At 42.9% G+C, this 24,313-nt stretch overlaps 1 protein-coding gene across 1 annotated transcript in view; it reads left to right on the top strand.

The window, feature by feature from the left end:
• Positions 1-24,313, top strand: part of LOC123230473 (zinc finger protein 420-like) — a 90,982-nt gene that overhangs the window by 30,584 nt on the left and 36,085 nt on the right. Inside the window, exon 2 of the mRNA XM_044656621.1 lies at positions 10,142-10,576. Coding sequence (XP_044512556.1) covers positions 10,142-10,576 — 435 coding nt within the window. The remainder of the gene's footprint in view (positions 1-10,141; positions 10,577-24,313) is intronic.

Here is a 24,313-nt window from a genome sequence, read left to right as displayed (position 1 = left end):
AATAAGAAAAGGTGTAGATCATAAAAGGGGTCAAAAGTGCAGATTTTTATGTATTTCAGACTTTCTTATTGGCTTCCCACATTCTAGTCCTTCCCTTGTTGGACAGATTGGAGAGAAAGGGGTGAGTTTCTGGAAGGCCTCTGGAAGGGAGTTTTCTGTGCATATAGGGTTAGGGAGGTCCTGAGGGAAACATCCTGGCCTTGTAACAAAGGCATCTGGCTCAGTGGCAAAGAATGAGATACAGACAGACTGTAGTGCTTTATGTTCTACTGAAAATCTACTTTCAACAATGTGCCTAATAATGCTTTGGGGTAAATGTTCTTATTCTCAACATTTCATAGTTGAGGAAACTGAGGCAAACAAAGCTTAAGGTTCTGTGTGGAAGTTTTTCTGTTTTAAGTAATCATACTTTTCCATTGTTTTGGTAATTGCCTCTATCTCAGGTTCAGCTAAGCATTTGTGTCCTTGAACTGCAAAGTAAAACATCTCTTAGGCACCCTCTCATGCCTGTCAATTTGGCCATTGTGTCAGAAAAAGAAAATGGTTAATTCAGAGATGTGTGAATGCTGGGACACTCATGCATTGTTGGTGGAGTTGTTGTCCATTGATTGACCATTTGGGGGACCATTTGGAACTCTGCACAAAAGGCTTTCAAACTGTGCATACCTTTGATCCAGGCATGTATTCCAGAAAGATCCCCAACAGGGGGAAAGAAACTATTTATACAAAGATATTTTTATATCAGATCTTTTTGTGGCAGCAGAGAATTGGAAATGGAGGGATATTCATTAATTGGGGAATGGCCAAACAAGTTTTGGTGTGTGATTACAGTGTAACACTGTTGGGCTATGAGGAATAACTGGCAGGATCATTTCAAAGTAACCTTGGAGGACTTCCATGAACTGATGCAAAGTATGAGCAGAAGGAGGAGAGCATTTTATAGGATGACAACAACATTGTGTGGTCAGAAGCTGTGAATGACTCAGCTGTTCTCAGAAATTCAGTGTTCTAAGACAACCACAAAGGATCTGTGTTAAGGAAAACCATCTGCTTCCACCTAAATTCCCCAAAAGGGAAACATTTTTCTGGGACTTTTTTATCCTGTGATAATTGGATTAAGTCTACACTGCCCATCTTTAGATTTAATCACAAAAGGTGAGAGCACCTCCAGTTCTGGGAGTAACCCACGTGTGCTAGAGTTGGTGACAAATCAGAATCGACTGACCACCCCCTAGATGTCCTAAGGGAAGTGTCTATTGTGATTGGACATGCAAACTAGGGTAAGGCACAGGAAGTGACGCATAAGTAACCCCTTTAAAGAAAAGGAGAAGGTCTTCTGCTAGAGAAGGTTTTCTGTTGAAGAGGGTGGCTGGTGAAGGAGGTCTTCTAGTTTTCCTGGTTCATGGAGGAGTGCTGGCTGGAACACTGAGACCTTGGTGAGACTGTTCCAATATCTTCTTTAGAAGTCCACGTGGTGAGCTTAGAGACTGAATCTTCCTGAACTTCTCTTAAGGAACTTCTTTAAATAGATTCTGTGAAGGGCTTCTGGCCCTCTGACTTTCAGCTGAGGGTTAATTAGATCTACCTGGATTAATTAGAGGATCCTAGTAAATTACCTACTGTGGTAGATTCTTATTTCCTTATTTCCTCTCTCTCTTCTCAATTGTAAGTAAACTTCCATAAATCAATTTTGACTTGAGATTATTCTTAATTGAGGATTTATAATTGTTCAGTATATATATCTTTTAATATATTGAACCCAAAAAACCCCTTTCCCTCCTTACAATCCCTTACCTTCTGTCTCAGGATCAATTCTCCAAGGATAGGTCACCTGGGCTTCATCCTGAGTCCCCACACACGCTCTCTGGAACACATTCTCTGCTTTCTCATGCCTTCCAGAGTGTTATAAGTAAACAATGATCTGGTGGCTCATTACCAGATTGATGAGCATTTCTTAGTAAGAAGATTGAGTTTGAGAGAGGCTGAGAGAGTTAGTTAGTTAGCTTGTTCCAGGGGAGGTACAAAAGCTTCTCTCCTTCTCTCAACTGTCTTTTACCTTCCCAGCTCCCCACTCCGTGGCTCAGGCTCTGGCACGTTGGTGACTCTCACACTGACTCTGGTGGCCCTGGGACACAGCAACAGGGGCCCAGACACATGACTGACACCCACATCCCACCTCAGGGGCCCTGGGGATCCAGGCTGCACTGGGGGTCCCCTAGAGATTTCCCTTCACACACTAGAAACTCCTCGGCTTCCTTCTGGAGCATCCAAGAGCTGCTTCTCTCAAGCCTCCATCAGGCTCTTACAGACTCAGCTTCTAGTACTGGCTCTGACACTGACCAAGGGCGGGACCTTTGGGCTCCTCCCTTCTCTGTGTGTCAATTTCCTCCTGTAACTGACCAGAGGTGGGCTCTTCATTGTGATGTAACTTTCAGCCCTCTGTGCTCTGTCTTGGGCTGCTCTAGGAGGTGGTGACTTTCAAGGATGTGGCTGTGGACTTCACAAGGGAGGAGTGGCGCCTCTTGTCCCCTCCCCAGAAGAAGCTGTACAAGGAGGTGATGCTGGAGAATGCCTGGAACCTGCTCTCTGTGGGTAAGGAACCTCTCCCTGCTGCCCAAGTCTGCCATCCAAGGGAATATCGCCCTCAGCAGCAGGCAGGGTTGGGAGCAGTTTTTAGTGATGAGTAAGGGATGAGGGTTGGTATGCCAAGTCCCAGAGCCAGGGCCCTCCTGCTGCTTGGTTCTTCTATAAAAGGACTTTGCATTATGTAATGGGACCCTTTGGTGCTCCTGAAGTCTGAGATCAAAAGCTTGTTGGATAATCTCAGACGTGGAAGTAATCTCAGAGCTGATTCCATCTTGCCTCTCACTGGTTTGGAATTGGGTCTCCCAAACCCATCTGGGAAAACTGTTCAGGAGGGTTTTCCTCCCACCATCCTCCCCTCTAGGGTGTTTCTACTACTGGGGATTTTTTTTCTCTTTAACCAGCACAAACCTGTAGCTCACAGATCCTCATTGTCCTCAGGACAAATAGTTTGTCCTTAGTCTTCCTTCCTACTGCCCATAGCCTCCAGCAGAACCAGTGAGGAAGGGAGGGAAGGGATGAAGCGTTTCTAACAACCTGCTTTTGTCCTAGGGCTCTGCTGAGGGTTTTCTCTGAAATTATTACACTTCTTCCTCACTTTCATCTTTCTAATTCAGTGATACAATTATCCCCATTTTACAGATGAGGAAATAGATTTGATCAAGTGGCTTGTTCTGAGGCACCCATATAGTAACTGTTTGTGGCACAATATAAATTGAGGCCTTCCTGCCTCTAATTCCAAGCCTTTGCCCTCTCCTTCTAGTTGCCTCTCATTTCCAGATAATGGAAAACTGTGGACTGGAGTCCAGCCTTCTCTAAAGAAAATTTCCAGAACCAAATGTTCTGGTTCCAGACTAATTCCCCAAACTTCTTACCCCTCCACTCCCCACCAAAAATGCTGTGGAGACATTCATCCAGGAGTTCCTGTAAGCCTCTTGCAGGTCCTGCTTGCCTTCCTCTGTGCTTGTGAAGATGAATGGACTGGCTGAGAGACAGCATTGGACCCAAAGAGATTTGTTGAGTTCCACAGGAGAGGAGGCAGAGACTCCCCGAGGAAAGAGTCCACAAAACTCAGAAGTGTCAGGGAGGGAGGAGCAGGCAGGGTAATGGGACAAAAGCCAATCCCTCAAGATCCCTGTGTCTGGGGCTTCAGACTGATCCAGAACATTGACCCTTGGACCCAGTGTGAATATTTAGGAATTTCTGCCAGAATGGACCAGAACAGGATGGGGTAAGAGGACTGTTGTTCATTTGAGGTCCCCCAGCAGGGTAACGGGTACGTCCTACCCTTGGCTACTGCATTATAGACAATGAGGGGTGAAGGCAGACTTCTGTGGGAACCCCGTGGACAGAGTGTCTGAGTGGAGTCACTGGACTCCCCCACCTTTCACTAAAGAGAATTCAATGACAAAACTTCTCTCTATCCTCCTCCCTAACTGATTCCCCATGCCCAGGGCTTCCAGCTCCCCCAGAAGACATGATCTCTTTGGAGCCGAGGGAAGCCTCATGGATGCTAGAGCAAGAAGGCCTGGGGAGCTGCTGGACTGGTGAGAGAGGGGAAAAAGAGATGTGAGAGAGACAGGGTGATGAGAGACTTCTGTGTGCTGTGGTGTAACCTGGGCTAGGTTTGGGGGCAGGAAGAGCTGACTTGGAATTCTTTTTCGGGTGTTTTAGCAGGGGATCTATCAACAAGTCACTGAACACCTGAGCCTGTTTCCCCATCTGTAAGATGAGGCTGTTAGACTCCATTTTTCTATCAGCTCCCTTATGGATTCAGTCTGTGACCCTCTAAGAAGTCAGTGTTTGTGACTGAAGGGCTTGGAAGTCTCCTGCAGGTGCCAGAAGGGCTGAGCTTATCCCCTCTGTGCTTTTTTGTATCCAGAAACATGTATGAGTGTTTGCTTTGTGCCACGTCGTGGGCTAAGTTACTGGGAACATAATGGACTGCAGTGGACATCCCATTTTCTCATGGAGCTCACCCTCCTCTGGAGCAGACAGCATCATGCCGGCAGTTCTGTAGAAGCCCTCTAGATCCCAGCTCCAGGGCAGCCAATCATGAGAGCGAAGGCTCTGAAGAGAAGAAGCACTAGAGAGGTCTAACGGAGGTAGTGGCCTAGGGCTTCAGGAGAGCCAGACTGAGGATTCTGGAGGAAAGTGTAGCAGAGAAAACAAGGGAGAGGCACTGGCACAACTCACTGCAAATGGCCATCTCTAACAGTTTAGCCCTGAACCTGAGAACAGATGTTGGACAGTATCTCAGGGGGATGAAGAGATCAAATGAGACTGTTTGAAGCTTTGGGAAGAAATGGTTTATTGGTTGCCATAAGAAGCATCATTAGCTCATTAGTGTGGGGAGGGCTGAAGATGAAAGAACAATGAGGGCCCAGCAGGGAAGAATAGATGGGCTTTGATGAGGGATGGTATGGGCTTCTTTGCCCATAGAAAGAGATTTTCTTTAGCTAGAATAACCTTTTCCTCTGATCCTGAGGCCAAAAATAAAAAGGAGGCAGTTGAGCTGGGTGAGATGTGGAGGATAAGAGAGCTCTGCAGAGAGGCCCACCTTTTGTTTAGTGAAATATGAGGTGTAATTTCTAAGGTCAAAAGTTGAGGCATGGGGTAGAAGGAAGCCATAAGGCAGAGGTGGAGACCAGGGAAATATTTGGAAGGCTGCTGTGCTGGGTGGCAGATGGAATCCATGAGGGAGGGACATGTGACAGGATTGCCTTGCCATGGTGAGGATGCAGCTGAGGTCAGGGAACCTCAATGTAGATTAGAACCAGGCAGCTGGTTTCCTGATTTTCATTATCTCTATTAACCTGCAGCCCATGAGCAGGAGTGAAGTCTGCTGCGTTACTTGGAAGCGATCCAAGGCTAAGCTTTCCCTAAATCATGAGCCCAGGCCCTTTCCTTGTCTCTGGGGCTCAGTATTTGTTCTGTTCTTGGACAATCAGGTGACCACAGCACCTCACTTTAGGGAGATGAGAGCCTTGACAGAGGCCTCTGGGATCTTCAGGACTGGGTCTGCTCTAGTTCCAACAGAGTTACTATTGACTGCTGAGAAATAACAGCAAGAGACAGAAACATGACTGAGGCCAGACCATGCATTTTCCCTTCCAGGAGAGATCAGAATACAAGGATGGTAGAGCTTCGGCCTGACATAAGCCCTAGGCCCAGTCAATAAACATATATTAAATAAAAAGGTCCTGAGCATACAAACTGTGTTCTAAAATTAATATTCAATGCCTCCAAAGTATATTTATAAGGATTTATTAATATAAAATTAGAAAACTAGAGAAATGCAGGGAAATAGTCCCTACTCACCCCATGTGGCCTCAAGCCGCTTCTCTCCCCAGCACAGCTCACCACACCATTACACCTGCAAGAGAGAGCTTGTGTGACCACACAAACCCCAATTAAATACCGACTATGCAAAACACATACAATACGCAAAGCTTAAAGAATTGTGGGTATGGTGAAAAGGAGTTTGGGTAATGTAGTCTTAGGGGGTACAAAATCTTCCAACTTTACATTCCCCTTGTGATCCTTTGGGAGACCAGTCTCCCCAATGGATCATGAGAACATAATCAAATTAAAATTTACAACAATTTGGAGATAAAGGGGAAATAAAAGGGAGAAAGGACAAAACCAATGTTAGATGCATTGACAAAAGCATTTAGGGGGCAGTCCCCATTCTGGTATAAAAGTGTCCATTCAAAACAAATACATTCAACCCCACCAAAGTTCAAATTCACCATGTCTTAAAGTTCACTCTGGATCTTCTGGTGCAGTGTTTGGTCTCTGTAGACACCTTCATGGCGCCTTCTGGATTCTGGGATGTAGTCTTCTGTTCTAAATTAGGGTCAAATTCAAGTCCAAATTCACAGCAATAATAGTCCCACCCTGAGGAGAATAACTATACATTCCCGCCTGAGGAAAATACAGAGATACACAGAGGAATACATGGTCAAGCCATAAGGTATATGAGTCAATTATCAAAAACATCAGAGTCCAAAGAAATAAAAAAGGGAGGGGAGGAGAATAACCTCCGAGGGGAAGATAGGATATTAAAAAATGTGAAGAAAAAAAATTCTAGGAAAAAAAAATCACAAATCATAACAGGTTCTTGTAAGTGATCCATGTCCCATAAGCTTTGCAACAACAATCACTTGCTAACCCAATTTAGCAATGCATGATCTGGTTAAATTGAATTTGCATGTCAGCCTGCATTCGCCTTTGGGAAGCTTGTTGTGATCTTCCACTCCAGAGAAAAAAGAAAACTACAAGCCACACAGGAAGAAGGAGGCAATCTGGAACCGTATAGATTCTAAATTGGGCAAAAACCACAAGAGTCTTGTAGAGTAGCATTTATACTGCTGAGCATTGTAATCAAAAGGGTAGATTGAAGGGAAGTGGAAAAGAATAATTTTCAGTGTATCTATCGATTATTTATTTTGGTTTAGGGCAGGCTAAAGGACATTTTATATTGTTTTATTTTATATAATGGTATATGGTTTTGTTGAATTTTATTTGCAAAAAAATATTAAATAATATATATTATAATTTGTTTATAATATACAGTTTATAATTGTTTATTATTTTTAAATTATTATTAGTATTTGTTCTTATTTTTTAATGTCTTTATTTATTTATTGGGTGTTGCTCCCCTCTGGTGGCAGAAAAAACACCCACTATAGCTCAGCAGGAAAAATAAGAAAAAAAAATTATTTTTTTAGTGCCCTTTACTGACCTCTGGTGGCTAAGTGACCACACTACAACAGGGAAGGGTAAGGGGTGTGGTTTGGGTAGGGGGTGGAGCAAGAGGGCAGGATTGTGTTTGCCAGGAACCAAAATGTAGGTTATGGTTACAAAACAGGGCAAATTTGCAGCTGAGGGGTTGCAGCTGGAAAACTGGGAGTTGAAGCAGTTACCTTGCTTTTTGAAACCCAAGTCAGTCAGGGAGGGAGCTAGGATGCAGGCTGGGGTGGGTGAAAAAGGTCAAGACCTCCCCACACCAAGGCAAAGAACCCAGCAGAGGTTTGGGGCTTTGGGGGCTGGGACTGGGAGAGGGAGTCTTTTAAAACTTACAAATCACAGAAGCAGTGGCTGTAGAGAAGTCACTGCAGCGGCAGCAGCTGTTTTGGGGGGGGGAGCACAATGGGGTGTACCTAGCAACAGGGCATCAGGGGGCAGCCCATGCCCACTGCTGAGGTTGCAGAAACCCAGCTGAAGGCAGCTGGAGCCACTTAAACCCAGGGCTGGCAGCTGAGGCTGGGACACAGAGGTAGCAAGAGGAGGCAAGGGAGCTTAAGCTCGATGCCAGAGTGGCAGTATCCCAGTGCAAGGGTTGAGGGGGTGGGAAGGGTTTGTGGGAGGCTCTGGGAGGGAAAGGCACAGATCAGGGAAGAGGTGAGAGGCTGGGCTCATCTAAAAATGTTTAAAACCAGTAGAAACCTAGGCCCCAGGGGGAGGGCTGGGAACGAGTTCCACAAGGGATCTGAGGGTAGGTTCTAAAAGTCCCTTCCTGTTGCTAAACTGTAAGTTCTAAAATTTAATATCAATCCCTCCAAAGTATGATATTTATAAGGATTTATTAATATGAAATTAGAAAGTTAGAGAAATGTAGGGAAATAGTCCCTACTTACCCCATTTGGCCTCAAGCCTCTCTGCTCCCCAGCACAGCTCACCACACCATTACAGGTGCAAGAAAGAGAGCACATGACCACACAAACCCCAATTAAATGCCGACTGTGCAAAACACGTATAATACCCAAAGCATAAGGAATTATGAGTATGGCAAAAAGGACTTTGGGTAATGTAGTTTTAGGGGTACAAGATCTTCCAACTTTACAAAAGGAAGGGAAACAACAGTCTGGGCTGTCCTGGAGCTCACAATCTGGAACCCAGACGTGGAGGTGGTTTAGAAAGAAGCATCAGATCCTGAATCTCACTCTGAGATATTCCAGGGAGAAATTAATTTTTGGGAATGGAAATGCCTATAGTTGAACAGGGAAATCAGGAACTAGAGGAGTGAAGAAAATGACAATTTAAGGAGAAAAGCAATCAAATGATGAAATAATCCAAATTGTAATGATAAAAATAAACATGACCATTTGCATATGGCCCCCTTGTATGTGTCATACACTTTATAAATATTATCTCATTAGATCCTCATAGGAAACCTAGGATTTATTTGATATTGTTATGTCCATGTTATAGATGAGGAACCTGAGACCACCAGAACTCCTGTGACGTGCCCAGGGTTAAAAGTCCTAGCAAGTTTCTGAGGTACAATGAGACTGCACCACCACTTGTATTGGGATTTTTAAGAACAATATCATGAAAACGCCAGTACCTATATGAGGTGGGAAATAGGATGAGCTTTCTTGCTCATTTCCTTACAAAAGGATCATGAACTCAATTTACTTACGAGACATTTTAAAATATGAGAAATGCCATGTTTTTGTTTAAATTGTAATTTAGTAGAAAAGATTTTATTTTGGTGAAAAGAGGCATTTAAAGAAAAGTAATAGCTGCTCTCAAGAAGTAGGAAACAGAACAAAATCTTTTGAGCCTTGGATAAATGCAAAAAAGAGTGTTCTTCATCTGATCTCAGATAATGGCACAAAAAACGAGGTCGAAAGCAATCACAAAGGGAATTGCATAATGTTTACAGAAAAGCTAGATAATAGCATAATATTTAGTCTACATGCACCCAGTGGTGTCATACCTATGAACAGAGAATTGAATATATAGACAATGAAAATGAAAACAAAAAGATTGAAAGTGAATTGTCTAGTACTGTGGACAGAGCATGCCCAGTCAAAAGAGTTGGTCTCCGCTGTCAGGATTTTGTGTCAAGACACTCATCCAAGTTTTCTGAAGTCATGGTTTGAGTTAGGATTATAATAAAGCTAGCCTGTCCAAAATCCCAGATTTGTCATAAAGAGTTAATGGATCACATGGGAGGTTCTTTGCTATTTCACTTGTTCTTTACCTTTGAGGTAATGGCATTTTCAAAGGATGGATTGTTCCCATTTAAGTTGGAAGACTTTTTTTCTTACCTGAGGAAATAGGATATGAAGCAGTTCATGTTCTGACAGTTGAGGAAAGGAGATAGAGTTATATATGTGTATACGTCACTCTGTATGGATGCTTTACTGTTTGTTTCTTTTAGAAGGAGAGGTCAGATTTGAAATGAAGGCAAATCCAAAAGAGGTGAGCCTCTCTGTGGAAAAAGTGGGCCTACAAAGATTCATGAGTGATGGTCCTGATAACATTGCTTCAAGAGAATTCTGTGTTGCACCTCAGAATTCATCTCATGTTGAACAACAAAGAATGCACACTCAGGAAAAATCTAGGGAAAGTAATCAGTGCTAAAAGACTTCTATGCACAGGGCCAGTCGTGCTGGACATCAGAGAATGCACACTAGGGAGAAACATTATGAATGCAAGGAATGTGGAAAGACATTGAGTCACAGCTATGCTCTTGTTGTACATCAGAGAATCCACACTGGGGAGAAACCTTATGAATGCAAGCAGTGTGGAAAGACATTCACAGCGAAATACAGTCTTGCTAAACATCAGAGAATCCACACTGGTGAGAAACCTTATGAATGCAAGGAATGTGGAAAGGCATTCAGTCACAGCTATGCTCTTGCTGTACATCAGAGAATCCACACTGGTGAGAAACCTCATGAATGCAAGCAGTGTGGAAAGACATTCTATTGTAGTGCCAATCTTACTGTACATCAGAGAATCCACACTGGGAAGAAACCTTATGAATGCAAGCAGTGTGGAAAGATATTCAGGAACAGTTCCAATCTTATTGTACATCAGAGAATCCACACTGGTGAGAAACCTTATGAATGCAAGCAGTGTGGAAAGAGGTTTTGTTGGAACTCCCATCTTGTATACCAGAGAATCCACACTGGGGAGAAACCTTTTGAATGCAAGCAATGTGGAAAGACTTTCAAACAGATCTCCAATCTTTCTACATCAAAGAATCCACACTGGGGAGAGATCTTATGAATGGTAGCACTGTTGAAAGACATTCCACCATAGCTATAGTCTTGCTGTTCATCAGAGAATCCACAATGAGGAAGAAACTTAAGAATACAAACTAAGTCGACAGATGTTTATATGCAGCTCCAGTCTTGCTGTTGTGTGATGGAAATTTACCCTCACCCCTTTCTGGGGCAGTATACCTGGCATGGGCGTGAACTTGACCCAGAGGCTAGGATTGCATGATGGAAAACACTGAGTGAAGATAGGATAGCAACAAGAAAAAGGCAGCAAGAGATCACAAGATGGGGCATGTCTCCTGCACTGCCTCCTGGAAGGCCCACACAAAATAGAAAGCCAAGCCTCACTCCTGAGATGACATTTGTGAGTTAGTGGGTAGAAAAAAGGTTTGATAAACTGAGGGAAGAGCGGATAAACAAGCTCTTCTCTTTCAGTTTTGTTAATGGCTGAACTTCCCTGTGATCCTGGCTAGGGCATCCTAATGGTGGCCACAGAATAGCAAGCTAAATGGAGCAGTGAGGAAAGCATCTCTCCTATTTTTCCATCTTTTCCCCCTACTACCTTAGATTAAATAAAACTAATTTAGGGCCAGTCTCATAATTTCCCCTCTTCTACTATATATCATAGAAACCACAGACATTCTTGCTGAGCTATCACATTGCTCAAAATCAGACAATTCACTTTACTATGTGAGATCCAAATGGGCATATTATTTAGTCCTAAAGTGTGATCCCATAAGAAAATTAAGGGAACATAGAATAGTTTACCTTTCAGATCAATTTGTTGGTAAGAGAAGAATTTGTGATCAAATAAGAAATAGATAACATCATGAGATGTAAAATAGATAATTTTCATTATATTAGATTCAAAACTGTACGAACAAAACTAATGCAACCAATACTAAAAGTGGAAATGAGAAGTTATTTAATTTACAACAATATGAACAATTTAGTACTTCATTTAAAAAAATTTTAGTCCTATTCTTGAATGCCTTAATTTGTCATTTCATGGCATCAGGATCTAAAGATGCCCAAGTCTGCCCCGGCCACCTCCTAGTCAGGAAACTTCTCTGACATGTCCAGTAGAGTAGCCTTGGTCACTTCATTGGCAAACTGACTTCCTGCTACTCTACCAATCTGCATCCACTTGAGCCTCTTCCACAGAATCTTCCATGGAACTACCTTGGCTACTCTCTGTGCTGCTTTTGCCCTGGCTGATGCCCAGCAGGAAATATACTCTCTACTCCAGCCTCTTGTGTAATTAGAATATGCTCCCCCAGGACTCCCATTCCAAGCATCCACTTTCCATTATGTGCTGACGTAGGGAGGATATAAGTTTTGTGTAGCCCCATCTCTCTCACTCTTACTCTGATTGGTGGCTGCTGATGCAGGCTTTTGGGTCAGGCAGGAGAACTTACATGGGTTTACTTTTGTTAGATAATTAGGTTTGAACTAACATTTTTTTAGTTTATTTTCTTTCTACTTCAAGTAGTAATACATTTTATAAGTATAACATTTGGAGTTCTTGTATATTAATTTAAATCTTACATTGTTGGTAATCAGAAATCTGGAATTTAGAACCCTTAATTCTCTAAGTGAATAGAGTGAAACCACATTTCTCTTGCCATGGCTTTTTTGCCTTTCCCCTCCTGGGAGTGATGGGGTCTTTGCCTCTCTGCTTTGCTTTCCCCTGCATCCTACCCAGGCCTATCTGCCTGCTCTAGCATTCCTTGCTGCTGTCCCTGAGCACTGTGGATTCACTGCATGGAAGGTGAGAAGCTAAGTAGCTACACCCCGCCCTGCAGACACAGCTATACCCCCTCCCCCCTCCCCCCCCCCCCCACTCCCCAAATGGGTCTCAAGCCTGTGGCATCTTCGGGCTGAAAAGGCTTTTCAGACTAACAGCTCAGCATGCATGCATGGACACTCAGATTCCTGAAGGATAGCAGATTGCCTTGAGGCAAGAACAGACTAGTGATAACCAGGAGAACTGGATTCACATATTTAACTCATTAAAGGTCAGCTAAAGTTCTGGTCTCATTTCAGAGACAAAGACACCATAACTTAGTTACAGAGCAAAATCAGTTAGTTATGAAGAGGAATAATGAAAAATGATGCAGAATTAAGTTGCTCTTCTCAAATCACAGTACCAACACCAACAAGGAAAACCACCCAGCTAACCACACCACCAAAGCACAGACAGTCCTTTCACAAAGAAGTCTCACCAGGCTTTTTCTCTTCCTCCTGCCCAATTCCATAGGTGAGCAACTCTACCCAAATGGAGCAGCCAAATAGCATTCCAAAAGTTAACTCTTTCCTTACTCTTGTAGATATCCTACTGTGAACTCTCCCATGTACTATCCTGTGAAAAAGATCCAAAAATACAATTTTGGTAAAACATAAAATTTGAAGTAATAAAATTATTCTCTACAACTCATTTCAGAGTCCTAGGAATGTCTCTTGGAACTATGTTCTGTTCTTTAAAGGACGTTCCTGGGTGAAATAAATTTAAACTGGCACACAGCCTTTTACCAAAAGAGTAACTGCTCTCCTTTTCAAAGATGCCTCCTGATCCATCTGAAGTGATTCCTTTTATGCACTTTTCCCCATTCAGAGGAAACTGATCTTTTAAAGGAAGTAAGTTCTTTTTTACTTAAGGAGTTATCCAGGAGGGAAAGACATAGTGACTTTGCTTTTCAACTCTCCTGGAATATTCACCCTAGAACAGTAATTTACATTTGAGGACCTTTTTCTGGTTCAAAATCTTCTGTTTGCTCAAAATCCCTTGATGTACAGAGTCATTCTAGAGGGCACAGGAGACAATTCTACTTTGTACTGATCCCTCCAACTAGAAATGTTTGGCTAGGAAGTGAAAAGAAGACTGTTTTTGTTCATTGGTTGATGAACATGGGGGCAGCCTCATGATGGGGAAGACAGTGCCCTTTACACAGATGAGAGCAGATGTGTAGACCATTGTAAAACTTAAAATGGAATATAAAGGGAAAGTATTCATACGGGGAACAATGGAACTAAAAGTGATAGAATGGAGTCCATGATTGTAGCTCCCAGTGAGGAGAGACAGTTCATGAGGGCTATCTGTAGAGAAGGAGACAGGGATCCCCAAGCCACAGCCCAAGAAGATGGCCTTTCTCTTTGCCAAGGCAATGCCTTTGAAATGCACGTGGGATCCCCATCCATCCCATCTTCTCTAGCAGGTTGTGCCTTCAGCCATCCTTTCTAATTTGTCTCCCACCTTTCCTTGTCCATTGGCTCTTTCCTACTGCCATGTCCACAAATTCTCATGTGTGGTCACAAGGTAGAAGGAGAAGACATGAGTTCCTCAGCTGGCACTGAGAGTAGAACTTTGTGGCACTGCCCATAGGAAGATGGGGTCAAATCCCTGGAAAGGAAGAGCACTCATGCACCAGAGCTCTTGGCATCAGGGGAGCTGGGACCGTTGGTCACACTTCCAGGGTAGAAAAGAGGACTTATGGGTGCTCACAGAGACCAGAACACACACCAGGAAATGGACCACCTCTTAAGAGCAGCATTAAAGCCCAAACTTTTTGAGTAGTGCCCCCTTGTTGATAGGAGCAGAACTCAATCTAAACAGAAAGTTGTAAGTGAAGAAATAGGCTGGAAAATAAACATCTGGCAACCCTGTAAAGGCCATGATATTATAATTCCCATTTAGAGATGAGGAAACAGAGGGCAATGAAGGTTAAGTGATTTGCGCAGAGTCATGCAGTTAGTGAGTGTTTCAGGCCAGAAGTGAGCCCAGGTCTTCCTAATATGTCATGAAGCATGAAGATACTGGGGAGGGAGGGGGCTATGGACCTTAAAGAAACCTTCCCCCAGACCCTGAAGGCAAGCCTGTCAGTCCTTTCACACACATCATGCCTAGACATGCAGGGATGCTCAGCCCTACTGCTATCCCATCTCTAGGCTCTGGGAGCCACCCTGCCTGCCTGTGCTAGACCTTTGCTTGGGATTTCATCAATCCCCAATCACTCGGATTCCCAGGACATGTTTGTCTCCTGGAAACATTCACTGTGGACATGGAGTCCAGCATATAGAAAAGCCCGTTTCCTTTTCTCAGACTTCATAGGGACATGGAGCTTCCATCACTGTGAAAGGGGCCACCCTGGTCTAGAGGACCAAACGTGTGCTTCTGCCTGTGCCCAATGCTGGGACACAACATGGTCACTGCGGTCACCTGCTGGAGGGACTGGAAAGTCTCTAAAAAGCCAGCACTGTCTCCTCTGGGTGGTCTTCATGGGCTTCATCCTGGCTCCTGGGGCTCCTCCCGTTTCTCCTAAATGTATTCGGGCTCTCCAACCACACTCTGCGCTTCCACTGTTACAGCTGAGATGTGAACCTGGAGCCTCGGGACACAGACGCAGCGAATGTCTCCATTTGGGCTCCCAGACACGCCTGCTAGCCTAGCTGTGCCCCAGCCGTGACGGAGAACCGGGCATCAGCTCCTCCGTCCGCGGGCATGAACGATGATGCTCCCTCCCCTCCCCCTCCCTGAAAGAACCTTCCCCCGCGCAGAGAGCCCGGGACCTGCAGCCTATAAACAGCCCTTGGAGGCTGTTACTGTCTCTTCCCCGGATGCCCAGAATTCCCGCAAGGCCGGCTCACGCCAGGACAATCTGACTTCTGCACGGCCTCAACTTCCTCCAGTCTCCCCACAGGGCGCTACAGTACAGGGCGGAGCGCTACAGGACTGCACCGGGGGCAGCGCACAGCCATGCCATTGGCCGAATGGGAAAGGGCGAGGCTCGGCGCTGGGGAGCCTGGGACGGGCGGCTACAGACATCTAGCCCGGATTCTGCAGAGAACCCGGGGGGGGGGGGGGGGGGTGCTGCCCCCTCCTTGGGGAGGATGGCGGGGACAGACCCAACTAGGAACGCTTCTGAGGCGGGAAGACAGCTCAAGGCACAAGCCGAGCCATTCCCCCACTTCCAGGGACTTCTCTTCCCTCCCACAGACAGGAAGTCTTTGGTGCAGGCTGTCCTGCGGGACCTCGCAGCCCCAGACTCTCTTTTCCCTGCTTCAGGCGGGGTCCGAGCTGTCATTCATCCGTCACGTGGCTCTTGCATCTGCGGGTCAGAGGAAACTGCTCAGCTATCCAGGAGCTCCCGTGGATCCTGGAGGACTCAGCCAGTGAAGACGGAAACCCCCGGAACCCTGGGGAGAGAGCAGCGGGGAAGCCTTCCTCTTGGTTCTGGTGCCTGGGAAGCCCCACTAGTTGAGTGGACCCTCCTCATCCTCGGGCTTGTTCTTCTCTTTACAGCAGCTCTATGAGAGCGTGTCCCGCCTTCACCAAGAGAGAAACTGCTTGCTGGATGCGCACGTGATGATGATTCTCACAGAATTAATGTCTAAGTCAGTGATTCGTGGGTGAATTCGGGTGAATGTTTACCTCATTCTATGCTATGAACCGTGATATTCGCTATTTTAGATTAAATCCTTTTGAACTGCCACATACTTCTGCTCTCAGCTTTGGTTTCTGATAGAACCGTCTAACTGATAGCCCAACATTTCAGGAGAAAAGCCATTTGTTCTGCCCACAGAGGTCCATTCCAAGACCTGCTCCACGTGGATTTCTGTCTCTTGACTCAGTTTCCCCATCATCACATTTCCTTTTGAACAAAGAGTTTTTCCTACCTGGTCAGTTTTGAGGCTGGCAAAGTTACGTGATATGTTTGTGGAATATTGGGACCTCCTTAGCTTTTGGTTGAGACTTTTACTTGAAACGGAACTGAGGGAGTTTTCCCTGTCAGATCAGTCTGTTCGTTAGAGAGTCTGACTGTACTGTGATAGAACTTTTCTATAATCAAGACTCAAAATATCTAATCCTCCTAAAGTGGGAGAATAACTATAGAAATAGATATAATTTTCTGATAGATATCAGTCTATAATGAACTAATATGCTGTTACGCCTAGCAATGAAATCTGGTTTAGACAATCATAGAGACAAGAGAGATATAAAAACATAAATTTGTGTAAACTCTATGTAAGGTTCCCCAATTGACATTTCTCTTATGCCTCTGTGATTAATAGGATGAGCCCAATACATCTTTAAATGGTTTTCACCAACTGTACTAATTATTGGAAAAGTAAAATGTAAGTGGTTCTAGTAAATTGTACTGAGGTCTACTTTGCAAAAGTGTTTAGCAGAAACCTCATAGAATCTCTACAAATCACCTAAACCAGGGAATCTGATCTGCTAGGAGAAGCTGCTTCTTTCAGAGCCCCTCTGAGATCAGGTCCAGTCCAGAAAACTGAAGAAGACATGTTTTTAGAAACCAAAGGAATACATGAGATGTCAAGATATCTCTCTCTCTTTCTCTCCCCACTCACATTAATACTATTAAGATTAAATTACCTAGTGATTCATGTGTTTCTCATTAAATCAAAGAGAAAATGTAAAAAGATCAAAATCATTTCTACCTCTGATTTCTACTCAATTGATTTTAAAATGTAATTTAATTTTATGCTGCATTGATATTTATAATTGAACTACTATCTGCCTGGACTCACCTTGTTTCACATTGTATTTTTCCCTCCAAATGATTTAAAGGGTCTAATGAAAAAGAAAAATTGTTATCACTCACACCTCAAGCTACTGGGACATCTGGTTTTTGTCAGTAAGCCCCAACCAGTTGAACTTGGTGCCATTCCCCAAAAGAGATATTGTCTGTCCTTGCCTGTCCTTGAACAGTTAGGACAGATTTGATCTCTTCAAGGGCATGGTAAGCCTGGCAGTACCAGTCTCCTATTCAAGGTAATAAGAGGTAGATGAGCCCTATCAAACAGTGAATATTCCTGGATTGTCAGAGAAGATTGGGATTAGCCTCATCTGAATGACACTTGCAACATTCCAATATTACCCATGCCTTCTTTCCTGTGAGTCAAAAAACAGGGTAACTCTCTTTTCATTGTCTTTGCTGGGCTTACCAGGGTGACCTCCTTTGTGAGCAGTTATACACATCACTGTAAATAAACTGAGCTTGCTTGGAGCCCATGCCTCAGACTATCTTTATTCAAAGTCATCGCCACAAGGAGCAAACCAGCTTTTGTGATAACAACAACACTGTCAAAAAAAACACCTTTAAAAGCCTTAGGAACTCAGATCAACTCTCAGTGACCAAGAACAAGAACAGAAGACTCATACTGGAAAAGGAACTCCATTTCCTAATAGATGAATGAGGAACTCTTACGTGCAAATTAAGCCTCATTCTTTTGAGACAAGGCCAAAGAGGGAATTTGGTTTGACAGTACACATTGATAATACCGGTTTTGTTTTTTCTGAAGTAGCACAGGCAGAGGTTGGAAGAATCTTCATTGACAATAAAATATCTTTTTCACAAAACAATAGTATAGGAGCTCACTTTGAGAGAAACAAGAGGATGTGTCTTTCTACTCTGGGATTTGTGTGAAGTATTTCTGAGGAATGTGGTACCAACATATGACTTGACTCTTATTCACTGCCCTGAGAGGACACCAAGAGAATAGTAACACAGCCAGAGCTACAATAACACATCACTCCAGGAGTTGTACTCCAGGAGAATAATAACAAATTATTCTTGTATATTGAACCAAACAATGAGAGATAAATGAGGTTTTTTTTAAATATGCCATCATTTGGGGTGGATCTCAGGGACAGGAAGGAGAAGAGATTCATGGGATACTTTGATGATGTGAGAAACAGAAAATAGCAAAGAAAAACTTTTTTCACAGGATGATGTGATACATTTTTGATTACCCAAGTAAAGGGTTAATAAAGAGAGGCAATAATAAGCCACAAGTGAAAATCTTGCTACTTAAGCCAGAACTTTCTCCAGAGAATGCCTTGAGTTTTCCAGCAACCAAAATTATTAGGGAGGAAAAAGCAATTAGTAAATGTTATGAGTGAGAATCTCAGTAGGACATTAGTAAGCTTTGGACTTATTCTGTAAATCTCCCACTAGGACACAGCTTTCCAGGTATTGACTTCAACTGTGAGGGAGTCAGAGAGCAGGCAGGCTTCTGACAATAGGGAATGGAGTGAGTTGCAGGAAAAATTTGAACCTCAATCCAATAAAGTCTTATATCAATGTCTTTGGAGAGACTGGTCAAATGGGATGACTTAGAAAACCTTCCAATGGCATAATTACATCTTCTAGGAGGACCTAAAAAGTATTTGTTCCTAGAAAATCATTTAAGATGCTGCACAGGAATAGGACTCTACCACCGCAACTACACTTCCATCCTAAACCTTGGAGACTTCTCAAACTGGGCCCATGGAGATATCCAGAGATTAGACCTGAGCAAACATTGCCAAGTCACCATCTTGGACCCAGGGACTTTTCCCAATAGAACCAGGCAGACCACTGTAGAACATGACCAAGATGTCTCATCCCACAAAGTTACCCTCTTCCATGGACCTAGTTTACTTTCCAATTATTCCTCAAGCACTATCATTTCATTTACAAAAACATTTTTCACTCTTTCAAAAAAATTTACTTCATCTCTTCCAGGACTCCTAGTTGTGTGGGGGCTTGAGTTCAGGTTGGGCACAAGGGTCACTTTGGGAGAGGAGTGGATTCTTTCCTAACTGCATGACCCTGGGCAAGTCACTGAAACTTGTTTGCCTCAGTTTCCTCATCTGGAGCAGGAAATGGCAAACTAGCTGTGTGACCCTGGGCAAATCACTTAACCCTGTTTGGCTCAGTTTCCTCATATGGAGAAGGAAATGGCAAACTATTCCAGGTTCGTTGCCAGGAAAACTCCAAAGAGGGCCAGGAAGAACCCAACACAAGGAAAAGGATGGAGCCATCACAGCCTCTTACAGGCAGTCTGTTAAAGCTCTTCATCTCAGCATCCTCACTTTCAAGGGGAGGGAATGTCGCCTGGCTCCCATGAGACAAGGGATGGGACACCCTCTGCAAACTGAAAGATTTCTGGGGTCAGGAACCTCGGAGCAAACATCTTGAGCTAAGGCAGAGCAGAGGCGGGATTGGCTTCTCTCTAGGGCTGCCGCCTCACACAAAGGAATGACACAGACTTCAGGACAACAATTAGAAATAAAAGGCCCAAATGCTGGGATGACTCTTTCTTTTCCTCAATAAAAAAAAAAACAAACCAAAAATACCTTCGACTTAATGTCCCTAGGATGAGCTCAGGGGCACAAATGTCTGTCCCATTCTGAGCCCTTTTTATAGGAAAGGAAGTTGGGGGTAGGCCATTAATTATGAAAACTCACTGTGCGTAATTAGGATAATTACTCTGATCCCATAAACATCACAGCACCTTGAATAATTTAATAGGAATTGGGCTCTAGGGAAGAATGGCAACTAAAGAGGAACCCAGGGAGGGGACAGGGAGAACAGAGGAGATCCATGCTGGTGTTTACACTGCAATGTTCATTCCCAGAACTCTGTGGGAGCCACTTGAAGCTAGAAGATACTACTCATTTCAGGGGTGATCAAGGACTTTATAGAGGAGGAAGCTGAAGATAAGACAGAGTCAATGGGTTCCCACAGTCATGCAGAGAAGAAGTGATGGATGTAGAAACCGAATTTAGGCCATCTGATTCCTATCTTTCCTCTTTTGTTCACTTTGTTTCACTTTCATGGAAGAAATGTTTTCTGATCTTGATCCTCAATAGTTGAGTGTGCTTTTTTTTTTTTAGAAAGCTATACTGACAACAATGGGGAAAGATTATTTCCCAAAGGCCTGGAGAGCAGAGAATACTGGCCAAAAGAACAAGCCATGAGTCAGATTTACACTAATAAGATGTCATTATCCAACTTTGCCCATGAGCAGAAGAGAAACTATGGACCAGAATGTCCCTGTTTCAAGGCTGTCCCTTCAAGTACGTCCTCCATGTAGCCGCCAAACTGATATTCCCAGAGCACAGAGCTCTCTGAGCATGCTATTCCTCTGCTCAAAAGTCTCCAGTGGCTCCCAATACCTTCAGGCTCAAAGATAAGCTCTTCTTTTTGGCTTTGTCCCCCTTCACATCTGACTGAGCCTCCCTGGCCAGCTCATTCAATGTTACTCCTTTTCCTTTGTGCACGCACACACACATGCACACAACTGTTCAAGAGACAGGAATGGCAAGCATTTATTTCTCTAACTTCTACCCTGTCCTAGGTACCATCAAGCCAGGGGCTAAGACACAAAGGCAACAGCAAACAACTCCTGCCCTCAAGGAACTTTCCCTCTCCTGGGAGGAAGGATGAGAGGGAGACCTACAGAAATAGGTGACAACAAAGTCTAGAATTCACAGCATCAAAGACCCAGAGAAAGGACAGACCAATCCTCTTCTTTTATAGGTGAGGAAAATGGGTCCCACACTGGGTGAGTTGCACACATGAAGTCACACAGGTAGAAAGTGGCAGGGACAGTATTTGAATTCAGGTCCCATGACGCCAAGATGAATTCTCTTTCAAGTATATCAAAATATATGTCATCTATCAAATAACTTACTATATCATATGTCAAATCATATCACATGTGTTATATTTGCCAAACTGTTGTATTGGTATCATACCACATCATGTAATATCATCTACATGAGTTCAAATGAACCTGGCCAAGTCACTTCCCCCTGTTTGCATCAGTTTCTTCATCTGTAAAATGGACTGGAGAAAGAAATGTCAAACCACTCCAGTATCTTTGCCAAGTGAACCCCCAAAAGGGACCACAAAAAGTTGGACATGACTATAATGACTGAACAACAATGATAATGTCATATAAAACAATGTAATAGAATGTAACATAATATAATAGATGATATAATATACCATAATAACAACAAGCTACCATTTTCTCCATTTTGCAGATGAGGAAACTGAGGCAGACAAAGGTTAAGTGATTTGTCCAGGGTCACATAGTTATCAAGTATCTGAGACTGGATTTGAACTCAGGTCTTTCTGATTTCAGTTTTAGCACTTCAAACACTGTCATCCAGCCATCAATAATAATAATAACAGATATTCATATTGTACGTTAAGGTTTGCAAGGCACTTTACAAAGAGTATCGCACTTGATCCTCATAATAACTCTAGGAGGTAGGTGCTATCACTATCCTCATTTTACAAATGAGGAACCTGAGACAGACAGAGGTTAAGTGACTTGTCCAGGGCCACATATAATTATTACCTGTCTGAGGCTAAATTTGAATTCAGATATTGCTGACTCTGGGTCTAGCACTCAAAACACTGCCACCTAACTGCCAATATTTATCATGGATATCATCTATATTATATTTCAATGTTTGGCAAAAGGCTTTCCAAATATTATTTTATTTGATCCTCATAATAACCCTGAGAGGTAGGTCCTATTATCATCCTCATTTGCGGGTGAGGAATCTGATAAAGGTAAAGTGATCTGCCTAGGGTTGAACCATGAGTAAGTATCTGTCAGGATTTGAACTTGGATCTTCTTCGATTACACATCCAGGTCTCTATCCATGGAGCCAGTCATTTGGAGCATCCTGTAGAGGGAACAGCAGAAGGGCCAGTCTGACTGGGACAAAGAATGTTTGAAAGAGAAGGACAACGTGCTAGGTCTAGGTAGATAGTGTAAATGGTTAGGACCTTATCATTTTTCATTAACAATTCCTACAAGTGTAAAGGTATAAAACAGAGATTCATGGTTCCATGTAAAGTATGTAAAACCAGTAAAAAATGGGACACACAAATGAAGAACACCCAGTAACAGAAACAGAATTAGTTCAGGATACACAGAACACAGAAGATGCTAAAGATTAAAATACAAAAAATCATTTGCAAAATTCAAAATCAGTCCAAGACACAAAATAGTTAAACAACACAATTACAGTAACACACACACACACACACCAGAGCTAGTACAAGAAGATGAGATCCGACTGGCAACAAGTAAGACAACAGTCAAGCATGATTCCAGAACAGATGAAGGTCTGAAGAAAAGAAAATCAACAAAGCTGCAAGATCATCAGCAGGAGATGTACAAGGAAAATAGTCACTGGAAAGAACTGTGAACTTTATAATGAACACTGCAGGAAGAAGACAAAGGAAACGGGTTATGTAAGATAGTTGTGTCGGTAACACAATACACAATGAAACATCACACTATAGGGATGCATTCAACACTACACAAATTCTACAATCAACACGAGTAGACAAAGGACGACTTTCAACCACTGTGAGTATTGAAGTAGGTAAATAAACACTGGGGGGGGGGGGGAGAGAAGTAGAGGGAGAAGGGGATGAAGGAGGAACGAAGGGGTAAAGTGAGTTAACTGCCTGACACACAATAACACCCTGGGAAATCTCACCCGCCCCCAAAGACACAGGACTTGGGGAATGAGTGGTGACAGTTAAGACCAACTGTCCTCCAGACCAACTCTGCCAGGGATTCCTATTAAACTATAGTGGACTCTCTAGGTTGTGGAGAAGGAACAAAAGGAAGTTACAAAAATAGTTTAATGATGATAAAGAAAGGGAAGGACTGTGGGAGAGGTTTTGTGGCTACTAAAGGGCTTCTGGAGACAAGGGATTCTCACACCACAGAAGATACTGATCCAAGTTGAATCCTTGATGGTATAGGTACGGGAACAAATCCTTGGTCGGCTATTAAATCCACAGTACTAGGGAGATAGGCTCTTTGCACTTGGTCCACCCAAGAGTAGTGATTTCACCTTTCCTCAACCTAGACACTTGCTTGATGTTAACACCCAAGATCTCCAAAGGGTTTCAGGTAACATCTGCAAAGCTCACCTCCTTCTTCCAGCCTTGGCAGTTCACTCTCTTCCTCCAAACTCCTTTTTCTGCATTCCATAAAGAATGTTCATGTCTACACTTGGGTTGATGCGGACATGGTTGGGGATGTGACACTAAATGACCACACCAATGAAACTATCAATAATATGTAAATAAGTCTTGATTGATGACACATATTAAAACCAGTGGAAATGCGCATTGGATGGGGGTGGTGAAGAAGGGGTGAAGGGGAAAGTAAAAACAAAAATCATGTAGCCATGGAAAATTTTTCTAAAAAAATAAAATATTTAAATCTTAAAAAAAATGTTCATATTTACCAACCAAGACATTGCCTTTTGCTGTCCATGTATGCATATATCTATCTTAACTACTTTGTACTCTATCTTATAAATTTGCCTATAATAATTCACACATGCATGAGCACACAAAAGACACAATAGATAACACAAAACTGACATCTAGCATGAACCTCATGTAAATAAATGAGTGTCTGAAGATAACATAAATACAAAATGTATATAGTTGTGTATAATATAAATAGTTGCAAAGTCCTATATGACCGTAACCATATTAGAAGATCATATGATTTTCTTGTTTGACTAACATCGGTATGTAGGACTCAATGCTTGTATAAATGTTTATCATAGTGTGAATATTGTACAGATTATAAATAATGTAACATCAGAATGTATATAGTACTAACCTTGTACAGATAGGATAAGATACTAACAAATTAGAACATTAGGCACAGGGATAGTTAGAAGTAGGGCAGTTTGAAAATTTTCTAGATCCAGAATAGGGAAAGTGGTAAGAATAAATAAAATAAGCAAGAGTAAGGATAAGTAGAAAATTAACACACTAACAAAGGAAAATAATTGATAATAATCTTACATAACATCTTAGAGAAGAAACTATAATTGATTAAGAAAATAGGAACTATAAGATGGT

Source organism: Gracilinanus agilis, chromosome 1 (genome assembly GCF_016433145.1).
Source record: "Gracilinanus agilis isolate LMUSP501 chromosome 1, AgileGrace, whole genome shotgun sequence".
NCBI classification, from domain to species: Eukaryota; Metazoa; Chordata; class Mammalia; order Didelphimorphia; family Didelphidae; genus Gracilinanus; species Gracilinanus agilis.
This window is presented reverse-complemented; position numbering and strand designations above follow the sequence as displayed.